This window comes from Equus quagga, chromosome 14, assembly GCF_021613505.1.
Source record: "Equus quagga isolate Etosha38 chromosome 14, UCLA_HA_Equagga_1.0, whole genome shotgun sequence".
NCBI classification, from domain to species: Eukaryota; Metazoa; Chordata; class Mammalia; order Perissodactyla; family Equidae; genus Equus; species Equus quagga.
This window is the reverse complement of record NC_060280.1, coordinates 60,676,363-60,703,270: the sequence shown is the minus strand read 5'-3', so window position 1 is coordinate 60,703,270 and position 26,908 is coordinate 60,676,363. Positions and strand designations below refer to the sequence as shown.

The following is a 26,908-nucleotide window of genomic DNA, read 5'->3' as shown; positions in this document are numbered from 1 at the left end:
AGATAAACCTTGAGATGACTGCAGCCTTCCCAGTGATCCTGAGCCAGGGTCCCAGCTATGCCACATCCAGATTTCTGGAACATTAAAACTGTGAGATACAGCCATAAAAAAAAGACAAAATCATCCCATTTGCAACACATGGATGGACCTGGAGGGTATTGTGCTAAGCGAAATAAGCCAGACTGAGAACGACAAAGACCATATGATTTCACTTATGTGTGGAATATAAACAAACACATGGACAAAGAAAACAGTTCAGTCATTACCAGGGGAAGGGGGGTGGAGGGTGGGCACAGGGGGTGAAGGGGAGCACTTATGTGATGACAGATAAGAAATAATGTACAACTGAAATTTCACAATGATGTAAACTATTATGAATCTCCATTTTATTTTATTTTTTTAATAAAGATTTTTATTTTTTTCCTTTTTCTCCCCAAAGCCCCCCAGTACATAGTTGTATATTCTTCGTTGTGGGTCCTTCTAGTTGTGGCATGTGGGACGCTGCCTCAGCGTGGTTTGATGAGCAGTGCCATATCCGCACCCAGGATTCGAACCAACGAAACACTGGGCCGCCTGCAGCGGAGCACGCGAACTTAACCACTCGGCCATGGGGCCAGCCCCTGAATCTCCATTTTAAAAAAAGTAAAAAAAAAAAAAAACTGTGAGATAATAAATGTGCATTGTTTTAAGCTACTATGTTTGGGGTATGTTGCTATGCAGCAGTAGAGAACTAATACACTCACCCGCAGGGTGGTTATAAGGACAAAGTGAGGTAATATAGAAAGTCCTCAGCAGAATGCCTGACACCACAGGAGGCACTGCACAACACTAGCTCTATTCTCCTTGCCCTGTCGTTCTATTTCCACTGCCACCACCACACTCCTAACACCCACCGCCTCATGTCTAGATCCTTGCAACAGGCTTTGCAACTGGTTTCCTTGCTTCCCTTTGTCCAGCTGGCTATCTTTCTTAAAAAACAAACAAACAAAACTTCAACAGCTCCCTATTCCTGCAAGGATAAAAACCAAACTGATAGTCAAGGCCCTCCAGGCTGTCCCCACTGTTTCCAAGCTACCTTCCCAACACTCTCACACCTCGTCACCACTCTATTAAGGTTAATCTATTCACTATCTCCCAAATACATTCCCAGCCTCTAACCTCACTAGTAAAATCCGACCCTTAGGGTACTTATTCCCTCTTTTCTGCTGAATTCCAAACCACCACTCCCCCTGCCCCAGCACTTCAGTACCATTCAAGACTTCCCTCCTCCACTAAGCTCTTCCAAACCTCACCACCCCACAGCAATCTTTTTCCTTCTCTAAATTAATATTTACTCATTTGGTTTTTAAAATCATCAAGATATAAAATCTGAGAACAGGCAGAAGCAACTTCAGAAAGCATCTGGTCCAAGCACTCATTTTATGGTAAAGAAACTGAGGCTCTGAGATGAAAGTGACACAACTCAATAGTAACAGGACCAGGACTAAAATTCAAACCTCAAAAGTTTCATGTCATTCAATTCTGAAAATATTTACAAAGTGTCCATTATGTATAAGGCACTATAAAACTTCAGCAGTTTCTACCAATATGCCATCCATTTATTTAATCAACAAAAAATTATTGAGTAGTATTTACCAGATACTCTGCTTAGAATAAAGACTTTGTCCATAAGGAATTCAAGGTAGTGAAAAATCAGAAAGTTAAAGCAACAATTGCAATATAGTTTGATAAGGTCTCCGACAGCAGGTTCTAGGGAGACTTAGAAGAAAATCACCTACATATTTAGTCCTTCACTCAACTACTCACTTATTCACTCAAGAGACAGATAGATAGATAGATAGATAGATAGACAGACAGATAGAAAGACAGATGATTGACAGATAGAACTCCCAATTTCTTACGGAGAGCAAGTAAAAAAAGTGCTCTCTTGAAATAACTCATAAACAACAAACACCTGGAATGTCCATGTTACTATGAAAAATAATGTTTTTCTAATATGATATCAGATCTGCAAAATTGGCATTTGAAAAAAAAATCTTGAAATATGCATACATTATCCTTTTTTTACAGTCTGTGTTTGGGAGTTAGACAGACCCTGAGTGTCAAACACTCAGTTTGCTATTTATTTGCTGAGTGATCTTAGGCAAGTAGCTTAAACTCACTCAATTTTAATATTCTCATCTGTAAAATAGGTATAATACCTACCTTGCATGGTATTTGTGGGAATTAAAACATAAAGTGCCTTAATAAACTATAGCTATCCTGTCTTTCAAGTCATCAGTACAAAATACATAGGAACAAGTAACATAAAAATTGTGTTTGATAACTAAAACACATTCAGATTTTTTTAAGTGGGCCCTGCATTACTATCAAAATTTATCATAAAATTTCTGCAGTTACTAACTCTCCAAAATAAAAGTATACTCCTCTGAAAATGTCTCTAATAGAGTAACCACTGCGTAAGTCTTTTTGCTATTTTCAGGAGGAAACAGTCTGAGAATACATTGTGTATTAGTTGCTGTGTGGAGAGAAAAATAAAACCCTATAAGAAGTAGAATACTAAAGAGAACACGAGAGAGAACAGTTCTTTGTGCAAAGCAAGTAAATACATTCCTGTGGATTTAGTCATGAGCAAAAGACACCAGAGATGAATGCCAAGAATACAGTTCAACTTAATCAAGTAAGTTTAATGATCAGAACAAAATGGGATCAATTAGGAAAAACTGTATACAAGAGATGCTTTACAGAGTAATATATCCTTTTCATGTTGATTATTTTAATAGGGTTTAATATATGTGATTATCCTTCAGTCTTCCGAGTTAAAACTGTTCAGGTGGCCGTAGGTCTGGAAACATGCACAAATATTAATAATAAGTAGTTTACCGATATTCCATGATATGTTCAACATGCTGTTCCTCACTAGCAATTCATAGTTTAATAAGCTGTGCAAAATTTCAATGAACGATATGCAGTAAAGCAGCATTTCCATCAGTCCTTGTACATCCATTTACAATGCACTGCCTCAGATTATTTGTGTGTCTAATTTTCACTGAATAAACTTGGGCCTGAAGCATACCCTAGAACAAACAGTCAAGGAATACACGTTGTCTACATTTCCAGACTCTGTGATCACCTGTATTTTATTTGTTTAAGATTCACCTACTGTAAGTCTTATAAACACTTTTGCCATTTATATTATATCAAGAGAAAAATGAATACTAAAAATGAGATAATGAAAAAACAAAAATAGATTTCTTTTGCTTTCAAATAATTCTACACCAAAACATTTTGCTGAAATGAAGTGATTTTTAATCTACAGATGAAAGACTCCTAAGTAATACTCAGGATACATTACAAATTTGGTTTTAGATAAATTTCAATTTAAAACAGGTCTTACTGACAATTTCAATAAATTAGGCACTCGAGAACACAATGTGGAGGTCCAACAACTATGTGATGATTTCTTAACAGTCCGAGGGGAAAAAGATCTTTTTCAAATATGGAAATCAATTAAATCTTTCTATAGTATCTACCCCTAAGACCTATTCTCCTTTATAAACTACAATGTTATTGTCAGTTTCATATACTTTCACTTTATAAAGAACACCCACAGGAAGAAATTTCTGGAGGTTTTCCCAGATATATACAGCTACATTTTCTGTTGTGCTGTAGAAGAAAAGAAAAGAAGATCAAAAGGCAAATAAACAAAATTTCATGTTTAATAGTTACAGAGAACACAAATTCTAGCTTTTAAAAGATATCGTTAAACTAAACCTTTAGAAATCACACAGTCATCAGACAAAATGTTAAAATCAATTCTTCTTCCTTACTATCTATACATAAGGCAAGACAGTCACACTCACCTTACAATATCTGCAAAGTATGGCACATCCAGATCCAGATTCTTATGATCAAGGGGCTTCATAATTGCCTCCTTTAGACAAACAAAGGAAAAACATCATTGATTCCATTTATGACTCTTAATTCCAAAGTGTTCCACCTTTGCCTCTAAACCTTACCTGATCATTTAGCCGCTAACTCAATATTTGTAAGTACTATATCTGTGTCTTACAAAACAATCTTACAAAGTTTAAAGTTGTAAAATAAAGTAAGGCCCAGCTCTCCATAATGACTGGTTATCCTCATTACTGCATGCAAAGAGGTAAGACGCCAAAAAGTAGAGAAGAACTCACTGGAGCTTTCTCATAACGAGCCATTGTGATTCATAATTCAGTTTAACACTTCTTGAATTCTGTCCCAAAACCTACCAGAAATACTTCACCCTAAAGTCTCACCTTCAGCATAATGCCACAATGTTTTAGGACAAAGATCCAGTGAATACTACATTTTACAAAGCAGGCTAAGACTGAAATTATGTAAGTGGTTCTAAATTTCTGCTATAAGAAGTAACTTAAGAATGATCTTGGGCTTTAGGAGAAAAAACCTAAATACATAAAGACTGTTATTGTTTCCTAATGTTTATATACAGTCATGCACCACGTATAATCACATTTCAGTCAACGATGGACCACACATATAATGTTGGCCTCATAAGATTAATACCATATAGCCTATGTGAGTAGTAGACTTCACCATCTAGGTTTGTGTAAGCACACTCCAGGCACTCTACGATGCTTGCACAATGACAAAACTGCCCAACAGTGCATTTCTCAGAACATATCCCTGTGGTTAAGGGACGTGTGACTGTACACAAACATAATGTTTTTCTTTGTCAATGGCAAGAATTGTAACTGTCTCATCCTTTCTAAGTTTTTACTTTCAGCTGTCATATAAAATCTAAGCATTTGTGAAACAATCTAATTTTCCATATGGTATAGTTCCAAGAAGGGTACTTTAATAACAATAATAGCAATCATTTTTTGAGCAAAACCAGAATCATATAAAAAGATAAGCCCTAAACCAAACAACCTTTAAAATAGATCAAACAATATCTACGTGGATATCAAGAAAATAAATATCTTTGTTTTATCTTCAATTCTAGTTCAGGTCCCAATTTTTCCATGAAGCCTGTTCTACAGGGCTCTTTCTAACTCTACCCTCCATGGCCATGATGAGCTACTTTTACTGATAGGAGTGTGTGGTGTCCTTCAGGTATACAAAGGTGGGAAAAAGTATAGAGAACCTGTCTAGTATTTAACCACAAGCTTGCTGGGGATGTCTCATATTCCTCATATTGTTGTCTTGTCTTGGACAATACTGTGTGTATATGTCCCCAGTAAGTGCAAGAACTCTGTCTTTATAGCTTTCCTAAAGTACTTTGAACACAGTGCTGTTTGTTCATTCTTCATTCTCTTATTCATTTATTCAACCAACACTTATTAAGCACTTATCATTCTGTACCTGCTAGAAAAGGCAACACGAGCACTCTGTGAGTAAGGGGTATGTCTCAGGCATCTTTGTATTTCTAGTACTTAGCTCAAAGACTGAGGCAAAGTATGCAAATATATGGATTATAAATAATGTGAAAGTAAGGATTATTAATAACAGCATTTTTATGAAACAAATGTCAAATTTTAGAACAAAAATAAGGAGCAGAGCTGAAGGGAAGAACCAAAGAAACAGGCGAAATGAGGGCATAATAAAAATGAAGCTGGATAGAAGGACATCTACTCCCAGCTTTGTAAAGGACTAACCACATGACCTAGGGCAAGTCAGTGAACTGTTCAGCGTCTCTCAGTCTTAATCTATAGAATGAAGAAATTGGTCTAGATAATCTCTAGACAAGAATTCTATAATGATACAATCAGTAAGCCCTTTATCGCATAACTTCTTTTGTGTCATCCCTCTGACGAAGTGCCCCAGTGAGTTTATAATAAAGCTAGAGTGAATGACACAGGTTAGTGTTAAAAATCTGTGACCAAAGGCATAAGGAAAATTCAGAGAAGGGAAAAAACCCTCAAAGAGAAAGTTGTATCTTGAAAGAAGGGTAGAATGTGTTAAATGGAGGAAATTAGGATACGCCAGCAAGAAATACAAGATTAATATGCCACACGTACTCCCATCATTGTCATACAACTGTGACTAATTTCCACTGTCACCCAAACACCTTTAGAAGAACACGAAAGTAGTTCCTCCAACTGCCCCCCCACTCCCACACCCAATTCCACTCACGAGGTCACAGAACCTCTGGAGACACTCGGCTGGGGAAGCAAAAAGGGGGCCATTAAATATTATACTTAGAGGGTAGCACATAATAAATATCCAATGTGCCATTACCTCCATATACTCTTTGAGGTCAGTCAAATTCATAACCATGCCTGTAACAGGATCAATCTAAAGAATAAACAACAAAGGTGAATATTACTATAATATGCTCTCTTCGCATTTAAACCTCTGGTAAATTATTAAAGGCTGTCCAAGGTGCAGAAATTGTGCCCACATCTGCCTTCCTCCCCAAGACAATCATCGATCTCAGCACAGAAACACCAAGTGCTCTAGGCAACCTGTTCATTATACTGCTCTTCTACCTGTCCATGCACAGCACAGTAAAGATGACACATTGGGAGAGGAAAGGTCTGGAATGGCAGCAGCTCACCATACACAAAGGTCAACAATGAAGCAATACTGATTTGAACAGAATTTTGCAACACAGAATCCATCACGTAGGCTGAAAGAGCGTCCAGCAATCTTCACAAACCATACAGATATTTTCAGCACGTACCTCTCCTTGTACTGTCACCACGACTATGGGAAAGAGAACAAAATACCAAAAAACCAGCATGACTTTCAACAGATTAACATCCAAGCACAAGTCTGGAACATAAATTAAGTATCAGATCTCTGGCCTGCAAAGCCGTATATTTTCCCCAAAACATCTTTTCTTTTAGTTAAGATCTTTTTATCAACTAAAGCAAGACTCAGCCAAGACAGAGGAGCTTAGAAGTAGCTTTGGGTAAGCAGAGGAGCTTAGCCAAGGCCAAAAAGGGCATAAATTCTGCTTATGATGTTGATGCACTGGGTAAGAAGGTCCATTACATAGGCTCGAGATACTGCTCGATCACTGCCTGTAAAAGTAGAAAATGTACAGCAAGAAGTCCAGCTACACACTGAGCTAGTCCAACTCTGGGCAGTACGTTTCTGAGCAAGCACAACTATTACTGGGCCTAAAACTCTTATCCTTTTACTCACGTGAATGTATACACAGTTTACAGCAATGCTTTGTAAATTAACAAGTGCTTGTATGAAGCATTTGAAAAATCTTGATGATTAAAGAGCTTTATAAATTAATAACTTTCATATATTTTTTCAGCTCCACACAAACACCACTAGGTATTATGTGATAAATGAGTAAATGAGAACGAGAGGTATCACACATCAAGTAAGAGGCGGTAACTAAACTAGAAATCCTGATCTTCTGCCACTTTTTCTGGTCCTTTTTCTCCACCATACCATATGCTGTGATGCTCTATGGCTTACGGAGCTGTTTTTTGACACCTCAGCTAGATCTCAATGAATCAAGTCTCTTACCCTTGCATAAATTAATTACTTTCTTGGAACACAGCTGGCAAAGTTTTAGACCCAATGTATTCTCCTGCCATAAAGCATATTCCCAACCGATATTCCCCTTTTGCCAGTCATTATTTACTCAAAGAACACAATCTAATTTTAAAACTGGCCTCAGCGATACCTAATTAGAAGGAAACATGGTGCCAAAAGGATCTCATTATGCACACTAAGACCAAGGAAAAAATTATTTAAACCATTTATTTTTTTGGACTATCTGTAACAGAGCAGACAATTGCAAGGTAACTCTTAAGACATATCCAACCAAGGCAACAGATCTTTTCATTTTGAACTTCCATTGAACTTCTCATCAAGGCTCAAAGCATTCACGCTCTGCTCTGTCCACAAGGCTTCCTACTCACTCAGACCACGTTTGCCGAACACTCTTTCACCCTTATTGAAAGGGCTAAAATTTCATCAGTTTTTCTCTCACCTTTATAATTGTGCCCATGGCCATTTGGATTGTTGCATTTCCCAAAGAGTTTCAAGTTTTCTTCATTACTCAGAGATTTGCTGAACAAAAAAAACAAAAAAAAAGTCAACACGACTCAAGTTCAGACACCTTCTCTATTCCCTTCATTTATTATTGGCTCTAGGCTTTGAAAAGCTTCACAATTTGTTATTACTTTAGCTCACCAAATGGAAAGCCATAAATCAATTTGATTTCATTACTCAGCTTTATGTTAGAAACCAGGGCATGCCCCCTAATTAGACTACAGCACCACACAAATTAGCATAAACAAATTCAACACTCTTTCACAGCAAGATTCCAACAACTGATCTACTCAAGGCCCCTCTATTTTTCAACTCAGCAAACATTTACTGAACACTTACTACATACTAGGCACGGGACGAATGAAGTAAGGGCATACAATGACAAAAGAAGATGCTTGTCCTCAAGTGGCTTAAAATCTGATTCCTCCTGAAAAATAATTACACGACCTGGTATGTCTCCTCTTTCACAATCTTGCTTTATTAGGGCCTCAACTACTGCCTACTGACAACTTCACCAATCCATTGAGCGGTATTCAAACTAGGTGAAACTTCAAAATTATAATACTCAGCTGTTGTTCCAAATAGAGAACAATTTTCTTAATAGATTTTTATACCTAGACTTGTCCAGTCAGCTCTACATCTTCAGCCAGGCCTTATCACCCTCCTATGCTTGAGCTTTCTATTTTACAAGTCCTTTCTCTCTGAGACCCTCTTTATTACTTCCTCCACTTTCTCCTGCTCATCCACTTCTTACATTTAGAGTACTACAGCTCGCAAAGCTTTTGCACAAAATGATCCCGCTGTACCCTCTACAAAACTGGCCACATTGTACACTCCGGATAGAGGCAGCGACCGGTGCATGCTGATCCCGGCTGCATCCCCGTTACCTAGCACAAGACCAGACAAGCAGCAACAAACACCCGTCCAGTGAACGAACGGATGACCCTCGTCAGGGAGAAATTATTATCCTCATTTTAATAAGGAAACGGACGCTCAGAGCGTGGAGCTTGCTAATGAGCGGCAACACTCTGCTCAAAATCAACTCTTCAGTGCAATCGAGCCGCCAGGACGCTGGGTTCAAATCCCAGCTGTGCTGCTTGCTCTCAGAGCTGACTTAGGAAACTGAACATCTGGGTGCATTTTATCTTCGGTAAAAGGTGCTTGTCTTGCTGTAATTGTGTCAGTTCCAGGAGCTAATGCTCCTGGCATGTAACCGTAGCTAACGTTTCTTGAGTGTACCGTGTTCCTGGCGCTGTGTAATCTGGGCAGGTTTAACTCCTCTGAACGTCCCCTCTGAGCTAAACTAGGGGAATCTAAGATTGGACAGAGAAGTTGCTTCAGGTCACAGAGGCAGCGACAGGAGCTGTTTGATTGCGCGCCCGGGCCGTGTCTCTCCGCAGTCGGCTGCGTTACCCCCCACGCAGCACGGCCTCCTCTGGAGCCCGGTCGACCCCAGATGTCTCTGTTACTGTGTCAAGGAAGCCCGGCGGCCACACGAAGGCCCGAGTGCGCCCCGCCCACGCCTCGGTTCGCACCCGGGACCCCGTCCCCCAACACTGGCACTGTGCGCACACCCCACCTGTGGAGCCGGTGGGTCGCGCTGAAGGAGACGAGGCGGGACACTCGCGCCTGGCGGCGACCGCAGCCCACCGCGCTCATGGCCTCGCAGGCCCGCGCGGGCACCCGCGCCTCCCTCCTCGGCGCGCGCGGGCTCGGCGGGCGGGGCCTCCCCGCGGCTGCGCAGTGCGGGCGGCGACCCCAGAGCGCTGTCCGCTTCGCGAGGCGGCCGAGTCGTCGGGCGGCGGGGCTCCCTCTGCCGCCTGGAGGCAGTAACAGGTGTCCTTACTATCTAAATCTCTGGACACCAAGAGTCCAAATAGCTAGGTGTACCTTGGAGCGGTCAGATTAGGTGGGTGGGGTTTTAGTGTCCCTCATTTTTATGTCTGCTCAGCCTGAGGCCACGTCACGCGGTTAGGGTCAATCTGGACACACTCTGGGTCCTGGAGGGACCTCTTGGAACCACCCCTCCCACTCCCTACTAGAAAGCCCTGGGTTACAACAGAAACCTCCAGTGGCTGGTTACTCTGAGATGAGTCCCAGGGTCAGTGCGCTTAAAGCATAAAGGGAGCAGGAATTGGAGGGCATGTGTGGGACCACGTGGCTTTCAGAGATGATACTACCTTTGGACTAAAGACTCTTACTAAGGGAAATTCTCAAGCTGTTCTTATCAGCCCCACGCATGCACGGACCCGTTTATCACTCTGGGTTGGTGCCATGTGAACACATGCCCCCGTGAACACACACAGCAATCCTCCGTCCAGTGTAGACCCCTCTGGAGTGATGAAAGCGTTGTGTTTCCTCTCATCTGCTCATAAGGAGTGTCCAAACTACTTACAGGTCCCAGTACCATGTCACATCTTGTCTCCATTCATTCCTAAATATTTATTGAATATGTACTCTGTGGCTGGTACTCTTCCAGGCATTGGGAAGCATGGACAAAACCATGGGAGTGGTAGAAATATAAGTTCCAATGGTGATTTCTCTCAAATCTCTCCTGTCTCCAGCTATATGTTGTTTGTTCTGCATTAAATTATTTATGTGTTATGTGCAAACATTCTTCACACATTTTCAAATACTTTTCTGACCTCCCCCATTGGGCCGTAAAGAAAAAACTTCCAAGAATTATACACTTCAGAGATTTTGAGATAGAGATTATCTAGTTCAGTCCTCTCACTCTACAGATAAGAAAACACAGGCCCATATAAGTGAATTACTTATCCAAGATGACTGATAAACAATATTTCCCAGGCATTGACTACATCAGATAAATACTCTTAACAACACCATAATACTCAGTGGTCACACAAACACTTTATTCATTCCAAAACAGTTGAAAGAATCAAATTCAAAAGTAAAAACTAGAAGGAATTTCTGAGAATTGCTTTACTTATTGACTTCAGGAAAAATTTAGTCATTGCATTTGAAGAGTTCTTGCTCTAAATTTTTTTATTAAAGCTAATTCTATATAAAGGTATTCACCAAATTCACTCTCAGTGATCCTGTTATGGTTGAATTGTCCCCCCCCAAAATTAATGTATTGAAGTCCTAACCCCCAGTACCTCAGAATATGACTTTATTTGGAAATAGGGTCTTTGCAGATGTAATTTGTTAAGATAAGGTCACTAGGGTGGACCCAAATCCCTTTTCCCCTCACTTGTGCACCACACACTCCCCTTCCTGAGTCTGCAGACAATGGCCCGTGATGAGTCGGCTGGAGAGAGGGGAAGAGGCCCTGCCTACGTGTGAGTCTTAGTCATGTGCTCACTCAATTTTATGAGCACTTTCTCCATTGGATTACCAGGCATACGCTCCCAGATTTTAAAATGTCATCAATACTCTTTTGTCTTTTCCTTTAAGAACCTTATAGATGGTAGAGCCAAGGTAGAATTCAGGCATCCTTGGGTCAAAATTTTATGATTATACTGCTAACTTTTATATGTTTAAACTTCACTCCCTGTGTATCAGGATGGAGTAAAGGTTTACAAACAGAGGAAAGACGTGATCAGATCTGTGTACTTCCCAGTTGTCAACTAGAGTCTCCTTGACCCTTCAGGTTCAGAGAAGATCTAGATCAAACCTCCGTGTCTTGTCTGGGGAGTACAATGCCTTTCCAAGGACTTCCGTGAAATAGCAGATGATTTATGTTCTTATGGCTACCTCAGCCTCTAAGCTCCCACATCTGCTACATCCACTCTGTTGAGGCATCTTCTTCCCATTCTGTAACTGCTGCTGTTGTTCTGTATCTCACCAACCCAGATACAAAACTTGGAACTTTTATTTTATTGCCACAAGGTAAACCCCCACACGTGGCATTTGTGTGTATGGAACAATTCATTAAAGCGGATAGAGTTTGTGACGTTTATAATAACTCAAGGAAAATTGAGAAGCAATTGATTATGTTGGTCCAGGACTGTGCAGTGAGCCTAATGAGGTGACTACATGTTTGGGGGGCTTCTCCAGCAACATTCAGCCTGCAGAGGGAGCAAGGACAGTTTAACTGGCCCAGGGTTGGAGTTTAGCGGAGGGAGGGGATATAACTGGAGGAAAAGGGAACAAGGGATTTTGAAGGCCTTAGCAAGAGTGTGGCTTAAGTGATAGACCTAGGCTGATTCGAGCTGTTGGTAAAAACTGGGGAGGGTTAGAAATGTGGAGATTATATGGTCTCTAGTGCCACCTGTTGCCCAACTAACTGAAGAACTATCTACTTTTCATCAATCTCTGAAGAACTATACATCTGGAGATTAGAAGAAATGCCTGATTTTAGTGATGTCCCTCAAAAGAACACCCTATGCGGGGTGGGAGGTGGTAGTGGGGGTTCAAATGCAGTGGCATCTGCATGGACAGCACAGAAACAGCCAGTTTAGAAGAAGCCTCCAAGAATGACATAGCTGGCTTCCTGTCGTCTGTGAGTACCTTGGGACCAGTGGCAACAGGCAGGCTGAGATGGAAAAGACATGTTACTTTTCAGATCTATATTCATATTCTACTATCTATGATTATTTGTATTTCTCCTCCTAAGTGTGAGGACCTCTGTCACCCGCCTATCTGGTGGTGGTAATGACCCAGTTCTAGTTTTTCTTTCATGTATTCATATTACATAGAGGAAGATATGTCCAGTAAATATAAATTTAAAACTCTCTTCAAAAGGTTGTATCAACACTTGCTTAATGTTTTCAAGGAAGAGTCTGAAGAAAATATAAACCCATAATTATCTCATGAATTCTGTTTCTAATAGAAATTTAAAACCCAGTTATCATGGTTTGAAAGGTAAGATGCCCTTTTTGCTCTCTCTTCTGTACAGAGCACATTCATTTTAAACGTAGTTCCCAGATCTTGTGGTTGTTCCATCAGATGTTTACGAAGGTGCCGTGGAACCCATAAGGCATTTGCACAGGCACCTCTGCTCGGCCCAGTTCTTCAAAGTTCTTGGCATCCAAGACTAGGAGAAAATTGCTTTCATTCTAGAAAAGGAAAGATAGTACTGAAAATTCTATTTTTTTTCCATCAAAAATCTATCTCCTCCACTGGGCTGTAAAGTCACTAAGGGAGAGACCATGTCCTACTCATCTTCATATCTATCCCCAGCTCTGAGCACAGTGCCCTGCCTATCCATTCACTGAACGTTTGTTGAATTGTTAAACTAGACTGAAAAAGAAATTATGGTGAAGAAGTTCATATCTAGAGCAAAAAAATTAAGTTGTTTACATTAATCACCTTCATAGGATCTCTTTGAGTTTAAGGATTTTTTTTTTTTTTTGGCTGAAGAGGCTTCACCCTGAGCTGACATCTGTTGCTAACCTTCCTCTTTTTGCTTGTGGAAGATTTGCTCTAAGCTGACATTTGTGCCAACCTTCCTCTATTTTGTATGTGGGTCGCCACCACAGCATGGCCACCAATGAGTGGTATGGGTCCACACCTAGGAACCAAACCTGGGCCACCAAAGTGGAACACACAGAACTTAACCACTAGGCCACAGGGGCCAGACCCGAATGATCTTTCTACCTGCCCCTTTTCAATCTCTCAAGAGACATAGAAATTCCTTCCTCCAAATCAGAAATGCCTCCATTTCATGTTACTGTGGAGCTGTTCAAAAGGTAGCATTGCAGGGCTGACTGAGAATTTCCCTGGCCTAATTACAGGAGTGGCAAGAACACGTATGAGGACTAAGTCCTCCTAAACCCATGGCAGACATTACTAATTGACCACAGCATTTTTCTCACCAAACCCTTAAAAAGCCTCAGAATCCTATACCCCAGGCAGCCACCAATAATTGATCAAAACTTGGTACTCAAAGTGAACCTATTTGCCATAAGATTGCCCTAGATGAGAAGTTAGATATCAATATTATTGAAACACTAGGTCAGGGCTTGCCACATTAGACTTTTGCGTCACTCGATTGGAATTGGCAGCATAGAAGATGGTATGAATATTAGACCAGAAGTCAGAAGATTAAGATTCAAATTCTGGCTTTACCACCATGCAATCTGCTGCAAGTCTCGGCTTCCTTAAGTTACAAATTCCACATGTGTAAAATGTTATCCCACAAACTTGTTTTGATGACTAAATCAGATAATACATATGAAAGTAGTTTGTAAATAAATTCCTATGCAAATGTAAATTACTACTATGGTTCTACAAATAGAACTTTAAAATAACAATAAAGTACGGATTATGATAAAAGGGTATGTAAATAGTAAGGAGAGGAACAGAAGGGAGAAGGTGCCATACTGGAATCAAAATCACCTATCAATAGCATCACTAAACATAACCCTCAAAAGGCTCAGTGCTGATTTTCTTTCTGACTAGTGATAGTGAAATACATTTACCTGGTTGGGAGTGATCACCACAGAAAGAATAACCCCACCATCTTCTTCATTGGTTCCTGGTACTGGAACAAAAACAGGTTCTGAGGGATAAAAGCCATCTTCTCTCCAAACCTGTAAATCCCAAAAAAAGGATCTGATAAAAGGCTGGTTACGAGCTGGAAACTTTCTATAGCTTTTGTCACTCCCAGCATGTATTGGGCTGTCAATGTAATATTCCAACTGTAAAAGAATCAGGCTCCCTGAGTTGAACATAGGCTAGAGAGAGGGAGCTTTTGAGCTGCAGATTCCATGATCATCAAACACAATTTGTATAATTATAACTTCCCACCAACCTGAAATATAGGCATCCCAACAACCTTAACCCCACGATTTCTCTAAAAGTAACATCATGCACAGAATTGTTTTTCTGGGCTTGTGGTTCATTGAGATGCTCTAGAGGGAACAGACTCCTAACCTAGGTGATCCCATGGTTCTCAAACTTAACAAAAGCAAATGGCTGAGCTGCTTAAATACTAAAGAATCACAAGAGCTACCTTAAACAAAACAGAAACTACTTTGAAGGTCTTTTAAGAGTTCAGGAAAGGAAAGAGATTTTCCTTACCTTCAGTGTCTTGTTTACCACATCAACCTTGATCAGCGAATCCCCCACCAGATGCCGAAAGCCACAGCCATAGAAGAAATGATACTTTTTGCCACTGAATTGGCCATAGTTGATCTGGGGAAATTCAACACCTCCTTGCTCCTCTAGGTCCTCGGGATGCAGATTTTCATAAGAGCACCAAATCTAAAAGAGGTTCCAAAGGATTTGTAGTAATTTTTAATTCTCACTTATTTTCTTCAGTGTAGGTCAGTGAGGGGCTAATACACTATAAAAGTTTGTGACAGGGCTTGGAAACGGCGGTCCTACGTCATTTTTCACATTGTTCCTCTTTCTATCATATATATGAATGCATAAAAGATTATTGGGTTTGGTGACTAAGCTGTCAAATGGCACAGGAGGGGCAAGTGGGCTTTTTATTCTACTAAAGCTAAGACATTGACAGCTCCATGACGATGTGCCTGTGATAAGCACAAATTACCTAAAAGGTTGGGCTGGTCCATACCAATCTCAAATACTTAGACATTTCATAACCATTAGAAAGTTGCATACATCTGTTTCAAAATACAAAAAGGATAGGTAAACACAGTGCTCACTCCCACCCAGAATTCTGCGGTTCTTGTGCAAGCAATGTTCCATAACCTTACCCTGTTTAGTTGCATGTTACGAAACTTACTGGGCACCGAACATTGTGGAGAAAAACCAATGAAAAAACTAATACTGTTAAAGTTCAAAGTCTTAGTGTAATGTCCATTCACAGCATACCTTTCCATCAGCCTGTTTCACAGCACTGGCCGAAGAATAGGACAATGGGCTGAGGTTCTCTCCTTCAGGGGCATCCAAACTGACATGTAAAGGCAAAACAAATCTTCGAGGGAAAGACTTGGCTGCTGAATTATAGACCTGTTCAGGAAAGAGAAATAAACAGATGAGAAAATTGTCATTCATAGGATAACAGTATGTCCCAGTAATTTAGACCCGGTCAACATTATTGGCATTCCTAAGTAATTGTGTAAATGATAATTTTCATTCATTCATTTGTTCAACAAGTATCTGTTGAGTACCTACCATAGGCCAAGCACTGTTTTAGACACTGGGAATACAGCAGTGAACAAAACAAAGTCTCTGGCCTCATGGAATTTATATTCTAGTGGAGAAAGAATGCTAAGAAATAAGAAATAAAATATACGCTATTGGGGTCGGCTCAGTGGCACAGCAGTTAAGTGCGCACGCTCCGCTTTGGCAGCCTGGGGCTCACCGGTTCGGATCCCGGGTGCAGACATAGCACCACTGGCAAGCCATGCTGTGGTAGGCATCCCACACATAAAGTGGAGGAAGATGGGCACAGATGTTAGCTCAGGGCCAGTCTTCCTCAGCAAAAAGAGGAGGATTGGCAGCAGATGTTAGCTCAGGGCTAATCTTCCTCAAAAAGAAAATATATATATATGTTATTAATTAGTGTCAAATAAACAAATGATTATATAGCCCAAGGTCTGACAGTGATAAGTGCCATTAAGAAATATAGTGCAGGGTGAGAGACTAGAGAGTAACAAAGGGTGCTTCCTTCTTCAGGTTTGGTCACGGTAAACCTCTGTGCAGAAAAGGACTAATTTAGCAGACCTCGGTTGCTCAAACCCTGCACATTCTCAGGAAAAGCCTGTTTTCATGACTGGTCCTTGGCTGGCACCTGGAAACCAAATTCTTGGAATATTCTGTCTGATAGTGGTTTTGCACGCCTGAGGCGTTGAGTCACACTGTACTTGTTTGTCCAGATAGTTTGTGATAACAATGTGATTTATGATGAACACTTGCTTTCCCTCTGGGAGTCTGGAGCTTCGGGAACTGAGGTTACTCACGTAGGGGCTATATGCCTACGTGCTGATCTCCAACAAAAACCCTGGGCAACCAGCTTGGGTGAGCTTCCTTGGCAGACAACATTTCACACATGCTGTCACAACAAATTGCTGGAGGAATTAGACGTGTCCTGTGTGACTCTACTAGGAGACGACTCTTGGAAGCATGAACCTGGTTTCCTCTAGACTTCATCCCATGTGCCTTTGCCTTTTGCTGATTTTTCTAGGACCTGTGAGCCCTCCTAGTGAATCATCAAACCAAGGAGTGGTCTTGGGGACCACCAACACAGTCTCTCTGCAGAGATGGTGTTTAAGCAGGAGACTCTAATAAAATAAGTGAATTTTTCTGACAATAAGAATGCTTAAAACACATTTTCCTCTCTTGAAATACTGTAAAATGGAGAACAAACCGTGCCTTTTCCCCTCGTATACCTAGTCCATGTTATCTCCATCTCATGCCAAAATGTTTTTACTGAGCAAAGATTTAGCGCCATTTTTAAGTTTCATAAAGAGTTAGCTTTTAAAAAATTACTTTTAAATTTATTTAGATATATTTCTCTTTTGCAAAACTATAGCTGAACACAAAGAGATTTCCAATAATGGTGGATTAGGTAATGTGGATCAACTGTCCCATTGAGAACAGCTAGAAAAGCCAGAAAAAATGTTTAAAAAAAGCTACTTGAAGGCATTGGTGAGCTAAAAAGGCAGTGAAGAACAATGGGGCAGAGACTTGGGAGGAGAAGAAAATCCACAGAGACATACTAGATATTGGGGGCAACTTTTCCCCTAAGCACATCAGCTGCTTTTAGGAAAAGGCAGCTGAAAGGCTGAGAAAAATAAAAGAATTTTTTAATTAAACTTTTTTATTTTGAGCTCACTGCAGATTCGCATGCAGTTGTAAGAAATAATACAAAAAAAATGTACAATTGATTAAAAACTTGGCAAAAGACTGGAATAGACATTTCGCAAAAAAAAATACAAATGCCCAATAAGTACATGAAAAGATGCTCAATATCATTAGTCATTAGGAAATGTGAATCAAAACCACAATGAGATAACACTTTACATCGTTAGGATGGCTATTACTAGGGGGAAAAAAACCAGAAAATAACAAACGTTAGTAAGAATGTGAAAAAAGTAGAACCCTGTGCATGCTGGTGGGAAGGTAAAATGGTGCAGCTGCTATGGGAAACAGTTTGGCAGTTCCTCAAACAGTTAGATATAGAATTATCATGAGATCCAGCAATTCCATTTCTAAGTATATGCCAAAGAGAAGTGAAAACAGGGACTCAGATATTTGTATGCCAATGTTCGTAACAGCATTATTCACAAAAACCAAAAGGTGAAAATAACCCAAATGTCCACCAACAGATAAAGAGATAAACAACATGTGGTATACACATATAATGAAATATTATTGAACCTTAAAAGGATGAGATTCTGATACATATTACAACATGGGTGCCCATTGAAAAGATTATGCCAAATAAAATGTCAGACACAAAAGAACCAATCTTGTATGATTCCACTTATATGATGTACCTAAAATAGGCATATTCATAGCAACAGAAAGTAGAATAGAGGCTACCAAGGGTTGGGGGTGGGTGTGAGGGTAGGGGCGGAGGGGTGTAGAATAGAGAGTTGTTATTCAGTGGATACAGAGTTTCTGTGTGTGATGATGAAAAAGCTCTGGAAATGGATAGTGGTGATGGTACAACATTGTTAACATACTTAATGGTACTGAACCATACACCTAAAAATGGTTAAAAGGGTAAATTTTATGTCATGTATATTTTATCACATTAAAAAAATGCAGAGAGAGCCCATGTATCTTTCATCCATTTTCACCAATGATAATGTCTTGCATAACTACAGCACAATATCAGAACTGGGAAATTTACATTGATATAATCCATCAAATTCATTCAGATTTCATCAGTTTAACATACACTTGTTTGTGTGTGTGTGTCTAGTTCTGTGCAATTTCATCATGTGTAAATTCATGTGATCACCACACAACACTCAAGATACAGAACAGTTCCATACATACACAATGAAATACTACTCAGCCATAAAAAAGATAAAATCTTGCCATTTGCAACAATATGGATGGACCTTGAGCGTATTAGTCTAAGCGAAATAAGTCAAATGGGAAAAGACAATTACCATATGATTTCACTCATGTGGAAGATAAACAAACAAACATACAGATGCAGAGAACAGATTGGTGGTTACCAGAGCGGATGGGGGGTGAGGGGAGGTGAAGGAGTAAAGGGTCACGTGTGTAAGCAACAGATGGCAACTAGACTTTTGATGGTAAACACGATGCCGTCTACACAGAAGCTAAAATATAATGTTGTACACCTGAAATTTATATAATGTTATAAACCAATGTTACCTCAATAAAATAATAAAATTAAATTAAATTTTAAAAAAGATACAAAACAGTTCCATCACCACAAGGATCCTTCATGCTACCCTTTTATAAGGATATAGCCACACCAACTCCTCCACCACTTGATCCTAATGAGAAGAGATTTTGATAGTTCTGAGGAGCTAGAGAGACAAAAGTTGGAGTTCAGGGTCTGCCAAGAAGGAGATGCCCTGATAAACCTCTAACTCTTTGTGTCAGGAGCACTTAGGTCTGCACCCTAGAAGTAAAAACAACTAGAAATACTCCAGCTCTTGCCAAGACTGTATCCTCACTCAAATTATCTCAACCCCTATAAATAGATTAAGAATATCTGGAATTGATAATGTATCCTAGCCACCTGCCAGAAGCAAATGAAAATCTTCTCTGTGGGAAGATAACATCATCCTGGGTCTCAAAATATCTCCACAATTTTTCAAACCCAATATTCTGTATATGATAAAAGTTAACCAGCACATGAGAAGACAAGAGAGTATGATAAAAAAAAAACAATAAGACAAAGAACAGATGATAGAAACAGAACCACAGGGGATCCAGATAATAGAGTTATCAGACTTTATTCTCAATATGTTGGAGGAAATTCCTTTCAAGTGAGAATTGTAGCAGAGAACTAGAAATTATAAAGGAGAATCAAATCAAAATTCTAGAACTGAAAAATGCAATGAGTTTAAGAACTTAGTGGCTAGGTTTAACAGCAGAATAGACACGGCTAAAGAGAGAATGTTTGACTGTAAGACAGATAAGAAAAAATATCTTTAGAGAGAGAAAAGGATGGAAAATACTAAAAATAACATAAGCAACAGAGGACAGAGTGAAAAGGGGTAACATATGTGTGCTGCAGTCCCAGAAAGAAAAGAGAGAAAGGTTTTACCAGCTGTAATATTTGGAGAAACAAGGGGTGAAATTTTTCAAAACTAATGAAAGACATCAAACCATAGATTCCAGACTCCCTAAACCTCCAAGTAAAATAAATCAAAATAAAACCATATTGAGAGATATCATTAACTACAGAAGATCAAAGAAAAGATCTTAAAAACAGTCACAGTGGAAAAAAGATCAACTTTAAAGGTGCAAAGCTTAGACTGACAACTGATTTTTTAACAGAAATCAGAAGATAATAAAATGGTGACTTTATAGTGTCAAAAGAAAATAACAAACAACCTAATTCTTTATCCAATGAAAACATCCTTTAAGAAAGAAGGTAAAATAAAGACTTCTTTTTTTTTTTAAGATTGGCACCTGAGTTAACAACTGTTGCCAATCTTTTCTTCTCCTTTCCACTTTTTTCTCCCCAAGTCCCGCCAGTACATAGCTGTATATTTTAGTTGTGGGTCCTTCTAGTTGTGGCACATGGGACGCTGCCTCAGCATGGTCTGACAAGCGGTGCCATGTCCACACCCAGGATCCGAACCAGTGAAACCCTGGGCCCCGAAGCGGACCGTGCAAACTTAACCACTCGGCCATGGGGCCGGCCCCAAGACATTTTTCTGACAAGCAAAAACAGATTTCATCACCAGCATATCTGAACTAAAGAAAATACTAAAAGATATTCTTCAGTCAGAAAGAAAATGATTCCATGTGGAAGCTCAGAGAGTTTGGAAGGAATTAAGAGCAATAGAAAGGTAGAGATGTGGGTAAAGGGGTAGTATGGGTAATCAAGATTTTACATAAAGCCACACTAATAATAATGCCTTATAGGGTTTAATAGAGAGAGAGAATTAAAATACACAAGAACGGTAGCATAGAAATCAGAAGTAGAGTAAATGAAGTAAAGTGTTCCTGAGTCCTTGGATTGTCTGGAAAGAATTAAAAGAACCAATTTATAATATATTGTGTTAAATCAAGGATGTATACCATAATCTCTAAAATAACTACTAAAAGAATGTATAACTACCAAGCTAATGGGCGAGGGTGGGGTGAAGTTTGGGGGAGGGGAGGTGGAAAGGAAATAAGAAAATATACTCAAACAATCCAGAGAAGGCAAGAAAGGAGAGAGAAAAAACACTAGTGACACAAATAGAAAGCAAATAGGAAGATGGCATACTTAAATTCCAATATATTGTTGATTCGTTCAAATAAATGCCCCAATGAAAAGTTAAGAATTGGCACAATAGAGCCACCCCTGACGGCCTAGTGGTTAAAGTTTCATGTTCTCCACTTTGGTGACCTGGGTTCTCTTCCCAGTCACAGAACCACACTACCTATCTGTCACTTGCCACGCTGTGGTGGCTGCTCACGTAGAAAAACTAGAAGGACTTACAACTAGGATATACAACCATGCTTGGGGTTTTTGGGAGAAGAAAACAAAGAGAGAATTAGCACAATGGATTTTTAAAATATATGCTGCTTACAAGGTACACATCTAGAAAGATTAAAAGTAAAAGAATGGGAAAGTTACAGCATGCAAACATTAAGCAAAAAGTAGACTTCAAAGCAAAAAGCATTACTCAAAGATAAATGTTCAATAAACTAGGAAGGGAAAACAATTCTAAATTTGTATGTACTTAATAACAGAGCACCAAAATATATAAAGTAAAAATTAGCATAACTATAAGGAGACAGAAAAATCTATACTCCAAGTAAGAGATTTTAATATACCTTTCATGTTATGTGATAACTGATATAATAGAGATCAATAAAAATAGAGAAGATTTGAATAATATTAACAAATATGATCTAATTGACACATATAAAATACTGCATCCAAAATCTAGGACATATATTATTTTAAGTACACATAAAACATTTAAAAAATGATCTTGGGGGCCAGCCTGATGGCACAGCAGTTAAGTTCGCACGTTCCACTTCTCGGCGGCCCAGGGTTCGCTGGTTCAGATCCCAGGTGTGGACATGGCACCGCTTGGCACACCATGCTGTGGTAGGTGTCCCACATATAAAGTAGAGGAAGATGGGCATGGATGTTAGCTCAGGGCCAGTCTTCCTCAGCGAAAAGAGGAGGATTGGCAGTAGTTAGCTCAGGGCTAATCTTCCTCAAAAAAAAAAAAAATGATCTTATGCTGGGCCATAAGGCAAATCTCAATAAATTTTATGTTTAGAATCATACAGCAAAATTAAGCTGGAAATCAATGTCAAAAAATAACTAGAAAAGTGCCCATATGCTAGAAAATTGAAAGACACATTTCAAAGAAGAAATCTCAACAAGATTTAGAAAATACTTTCACTGAAAAGTAATAAAAATAAAACATAAAACTTGTGAGATGCAGCTAAAGCTCTTTAGAGTGAATTTTTTTTTCTCAAAGGTATATTTTGGGGGGAAAGGATCAAAAATAAAGGATCCATACCCTTAGAAAAAGAACACTAAATTAAACACAAAGAAAGTAGAAAAGGAAATAATTAAGAGCAGAAATCAATGAAACTGAAAACAAACAGACATTTAAGAGGATCAGCTAAGCCAAAAAGACGGTCCTTTGAAAAGCCTCATTAAATTGCTAAGTTCCTGGCAAGCCTAAACAAACAAAAAAGGCAGTCAGTAAAAACAACCATATTAGAGATAAAAACAGGGAATATCAATTAACCCTACATACATTTTTTAAAAACATAAGATGATATTATGAATAACATTAGGTCAATAAATTTGAAATTTTAAACGACATGGATAAATCTCTAGAAAAACACAATTTGCCAAATCTGACACAATAAGAAATAGAAAATCAGAATAATCCTATATTATTAAAGAAATAGAACTCATAATTTATGATCACCTATTAAGAAATTAATAGGTAGCTCTTTACTGTTGAATTATTCCAAACATGTAAGAAATATTGCCAATCTTATATATTTTCATACAAAGAATAGATAAGAGAACAATTTCCAACTCATTTCATGAGAGCAGCAAAACCTTAACACCAAAACCTAACAAGGACATTATAAGGAAGAAAAATTACAGGGCAACTTTATTCATGAAATACATGCAAAAAAATCCTAAACAAAATATTAGCAAAGCAAACTTAGCAATATATTAAAACAAAAATACAGTGTAACCAATTGGAATTTAGTTCAGGAATGAAAGGTTAGTTAACACTCAAAAATCAATCAATAGCTGTTAGAAATTTTTTTTAAATAAATCAATGTGCTTCACCACATCAGTGGAATAAAGGCTAAGTCGTGTGATTCTCTCAATAGCACAGAAAAAAATTTGATAAAATCTAACGTCCATCTATGATAAAAATTTTTAGTAAACTAGAAGGGAACTTTCCTAATTGAACAAAAAGTATCTTTAAAAAAAATATTTTGATAACTGATGTCCACACAAAACAATAGGGAAGAATAGGTGGAACATGGTATTTTTAGGGCAGTAAAACTATTCTGTATGATACGATAATGGTGGATACATGACATTATGCATTTTTCGAAGTCCATAGAACTGTACAATACAAAAAGTGAACCCTGATGTAAACTATGGACTTCAGTTAATAATAATGTATCAATATTGGTTCATCATTTGTAACAAATATACCACATCGAGGCAAGATGTTAATAATAGGGGAAACTGAGGGAATAAAGGGAAGGGAACTCTGTACTCTGCTTGATTTTTCTTTAAACCTAAGACTTCTCTAAAAAATCAAGTCACTAGTGTTTTTTTTTAATCTACAGCAAACAGCATACTTGATGCTAAAATGTTGAAATCTTTTCCTCTCAGACAGGGAACAGACAAGGATGCCAACTATCACCACTTACATTGAACACTGTCCTGGAGGTGCAGTGAAATAAGGCAAAAAAAGAATACCAATAGTTTGGAAAGGAAGAAAAGAAACTGTCACTACTTGCATATGATATGATTGTAGATGTACAAAATCTTAAAAAAGCTATAAATTACTAGAATTTATAAGTGTAATTACAGCATTACTGAACACAAGATCAATAACAAAAACCAACCATACTGCTATACAGCAGTATTAACATAAAGGAAAGCAAAAGTAAATAACATGTAAAATAATGTCAAAAAATATCAAATACCTAGGAATAAATCTAACAAAAGACGTATAAAATTTTTAACGAGAAAACTATAAAACACTCAAAGGAATTAAGGAAGTCCCAAGGAAATGGAAGGATATATTGTGTTCATGTACTGGAAGACTCCACATTGTGTAAAGATGTTAATCCTCACTCAAGCTGATATATAGATTCACTGCAAATGTAATTAAAATCTGAAAGGGTTTTTGTTTTTGTTTTGTGTGTGTGTGTCTGTGTGTGAAAACTGACAAGCTGATTCTAAAATTTATACAAAAATGTAAAGGACCAGAAATGGCCATGACACTCATTGTAGAGGAAAAAATTAGGAGGACCTGATCTACTAAACATCAAGATTTTTTATAATAGTGACAGTAATTAGAACAACGTAACACTCGCACAAGTATACTTAAGGAGACCAATGGACCAGACTATAGAGTCCAGAAACAGAACAATACATATATGGATACGTAATTTTTAGAATTAAAAAATCTTCTAGAAGATAACATAGGAGAATATTTTCATGACCTTAGCATAGGAAGATGTCTGAAACAGATGTACAATGGACTACTCATGTCTGTTCATCAAAAGGTACCATTAAGATAAACTGATAAAGGTATCTACAAAAATACCTGCAGTAATTTCATAATTAATGGTGAATTATTAAAAATTTTCCAAATTAGATGGGGAAAATGATTACTGCTATGACCACTTCTTTTCAGCTTGAGGTCCTAGCTAGTACAATAAGGCAAGAAGAAAGAAAAGGCATAAATATTGGAAAGAAAGAAATAAAACTGTCATTATTTTCAGATAACATGATTACATACATAGAAAATCCAAAATAATCTACAGATCAACTATTTAAAATAATAAGCAAATTTAGCATGGTCTTTAAATATGAGGTCATCATACAGAATCAGTTGCATTTCTATATACAAATGAAAGTTTAAAAGATACCATTTACAATATTTTCAAAATACACTAAATACCTAGGTATAAATTCAACAAAAGATATCTAATATCCTTATGCTGAAAACTATAAACATTACTGAGAAAAATTTTTAAAAGACTCAAACAAATGGAGAGATACTCCATGTTTGTGGACTGGAGACTCAATATTTCTCACTGTTGTAAATATGTCAATTATCCCCAGATTGATCCATAGTTGCAACATGATCCCAATCAGAGGGGTTTTTTTTTCTTTGCAAAAACTGACAAGTTGATTCTAAAATTTATGGAAATGCAAAAGGCCAAGAAAAACTCAGACAATCTGAAAAAAGAAAAGAGCTAAAGGACTTACACTGCAGCTATCAAGACCTATCATATGCCTATAATAACACAAATAAGCTTAGTAAGTATAAGTAAAGTTTAAAAGTAATGTTTTTAAAAGATTTAAAAATAAAACTCTAACCGAAAACAATTTACACTACATAATCCAAGGAAAAATTTTACCTTGGATTCAGTATCAGGAAAAAGTGAATCCCTTCAGCTGGATAAACCAATAGACTTTCCTTCATCACAGAACTAAGATCATAGTCTATTTTGTTCTCCTTTCCAGGAAACATAAGTCTGTTTAGTGCTCAAATGTAACAAGGAACTAATCACAAGTGCTTCAAAACACATCTCTTGACTTTCTTTAACATGCTTTTTATTTAAGTATTAAGTAAGTACTTCAAATTATTTTTAAGTATTAAATAAATAAATGACAAAGCTGTGTCTTCACTTTAAAACCATTCTCCCTCCTTATCTGCCAAAGAAGCAAGAGAAACAGCTAATGCCAAAGCCAAAGCCAGAACCTGGCTAATTCAAAATTAATTTCACAACTCCTGACAAATCAAAGGTGTTTACCTGATCAAGTCCTTCCCCAGCTTTCCTAAGATTCTGTAGTTGGTAAATTTCTAGGTTTTCTCCATTATCTTGACAGCACAAATCAATTACAACACAGCCCTGGTCCTCAAAGGCATTGATTTGATGAAAAGTAACAAAAGGTTTACTGTAGTACATCCCTGGAAGAAGCTGCAGGGGAAAACACAAACAAGGAAAAAGAGACATTTTATTTTATTTATATTTTTTTCCTTTAAGGAACAGATCCACAAAACTCAAATTAAGAAGATTCCCCCCTTGAAGTGACAGGCCCCGTAGGTGTAAAAAGTAGAATTTGGAATGTAGAAGCAAATCCGCTTTGATTTAAGCACTGCTTGCTCAAGTCGTCTCATCTCATATTAATCAATGAACTCGGGCTATTTGATATAGACCAATCAACTGCCACAACTAACTTAAAAGTCCTCATGAAACATGGTCCATTGTTTTGAAGAATAAATAAATCCTGGACTCTAACTACATGGTTAAATAGAAAATACTGCTATTAAGTAGCTTATGATAAATTAAGTGACTAATTCTTTGAAAAATGCACTCAATTTTATTAAGATGGGATTTTTTTTGGTAATGAAATTAGGGTACAGTAAATTTAGAATACTATCTCTTTAGAGAGGTAAAAAGTAGACAAATATAATAGTGCTTTTAATCAGGAGTATAGAAAGATATTTAGCCAATGTGCTTTGGACTTTGGTAGGATTATCACATTTACATATCAAGCAGTGGTAGAAGTAACTAACTGAAGTACCATTGCAAAAGTTAAGGAACACCTCCG

The 26,908-nt window shown here is 38.1% G+C and overlaps 2 protein-coding genes across 6 annotated transcripts in view; both read right to left on the bottom strand.

Annotated features, from left to right (window-relative positions):
* Positions 1 to 562: 562 nt before the first annotated feature.
* PTS (6-pyruvoyltetrahydropterin synthase) lies at positions 563 to 9,736 on the bottom strand. 3 transcript variants are annotated; one of them, XM_046638471.1, is made up of 7 exons: positions 9,599 to 9,736; positions 7,958 to 8,037; positions 6,683 to 6,705; positions 6,238 to 6,294; positions 3,864 to 3,934; positions 3,612 to 3,666; positions 563 to 620 (listed from the first exon to the last, which is right to left on the bottom strand). In XM_046638471.1, exons 1-7 carry the CDS (start codon positions 9,676 to 9,678, stop codon positions 594 to 596), a joined length of 393 nt encoding a protein of 130 aa, XP_046494427.1. In that variant the 5' UTR covers positions 9,679 to 9,736; the 3' UTR covers positions 563 to 593. The 3 variants fall into 3 exon arrangements, with proteins under 3 accessions (XP_046494427.1, XP_046494426.1, XP_046494425.1); XM_046638470.1 differs by lacking the exon at positions 563 to 620 and adding an exon at positions 2,637 to 2,845; XM_046638469.1 differs by lacking the exon at positions 563 to 620 and having other exon boundaries at positions 2,649 to 3,666.
* Positions 9,737 to 10,871: 1,135 nt separating this feature from the next.
* The window catches only part of BCO2 (beta-carotene oxygenase 2), a 47,742-nt gene continuing 31,705 nt past the window's right edge, over positions 10,872 to 26,908 (bottom strand). For all 3 annotated transcript variants that reach the window (XM_046637608.1, XM_046637607.1, XM_046637609.1), the window contains 5 exons: positions 26,107 to 26,274; positions 15,769 to 15,906; positions 15,007 to 15,189; positions 14,406 to 14,516; positions 10,872 to 13,040 (listed from right to left, as the gene is read on the bottom strand). In XM_046637608.1, the coding sequence (XP_046493564.1) occupies positions 12,927 to 13,040; positions 14,406 to 14,516; positions 15,007 to 15,189; positions 15,769 to 15,906; positions 26,107 to 26,274 (714 nt within the window). In that variant the 3' untranslated portion in view covers positions 10,872 to 12,926. The remainder of the gene's footprint in view (positions 13,041 to 14,405; positions 14,517 to 15,006; positions 15,190 to 15,768; positions 15,907 to 26,106; positions 26,275 to 26,908) is intronic.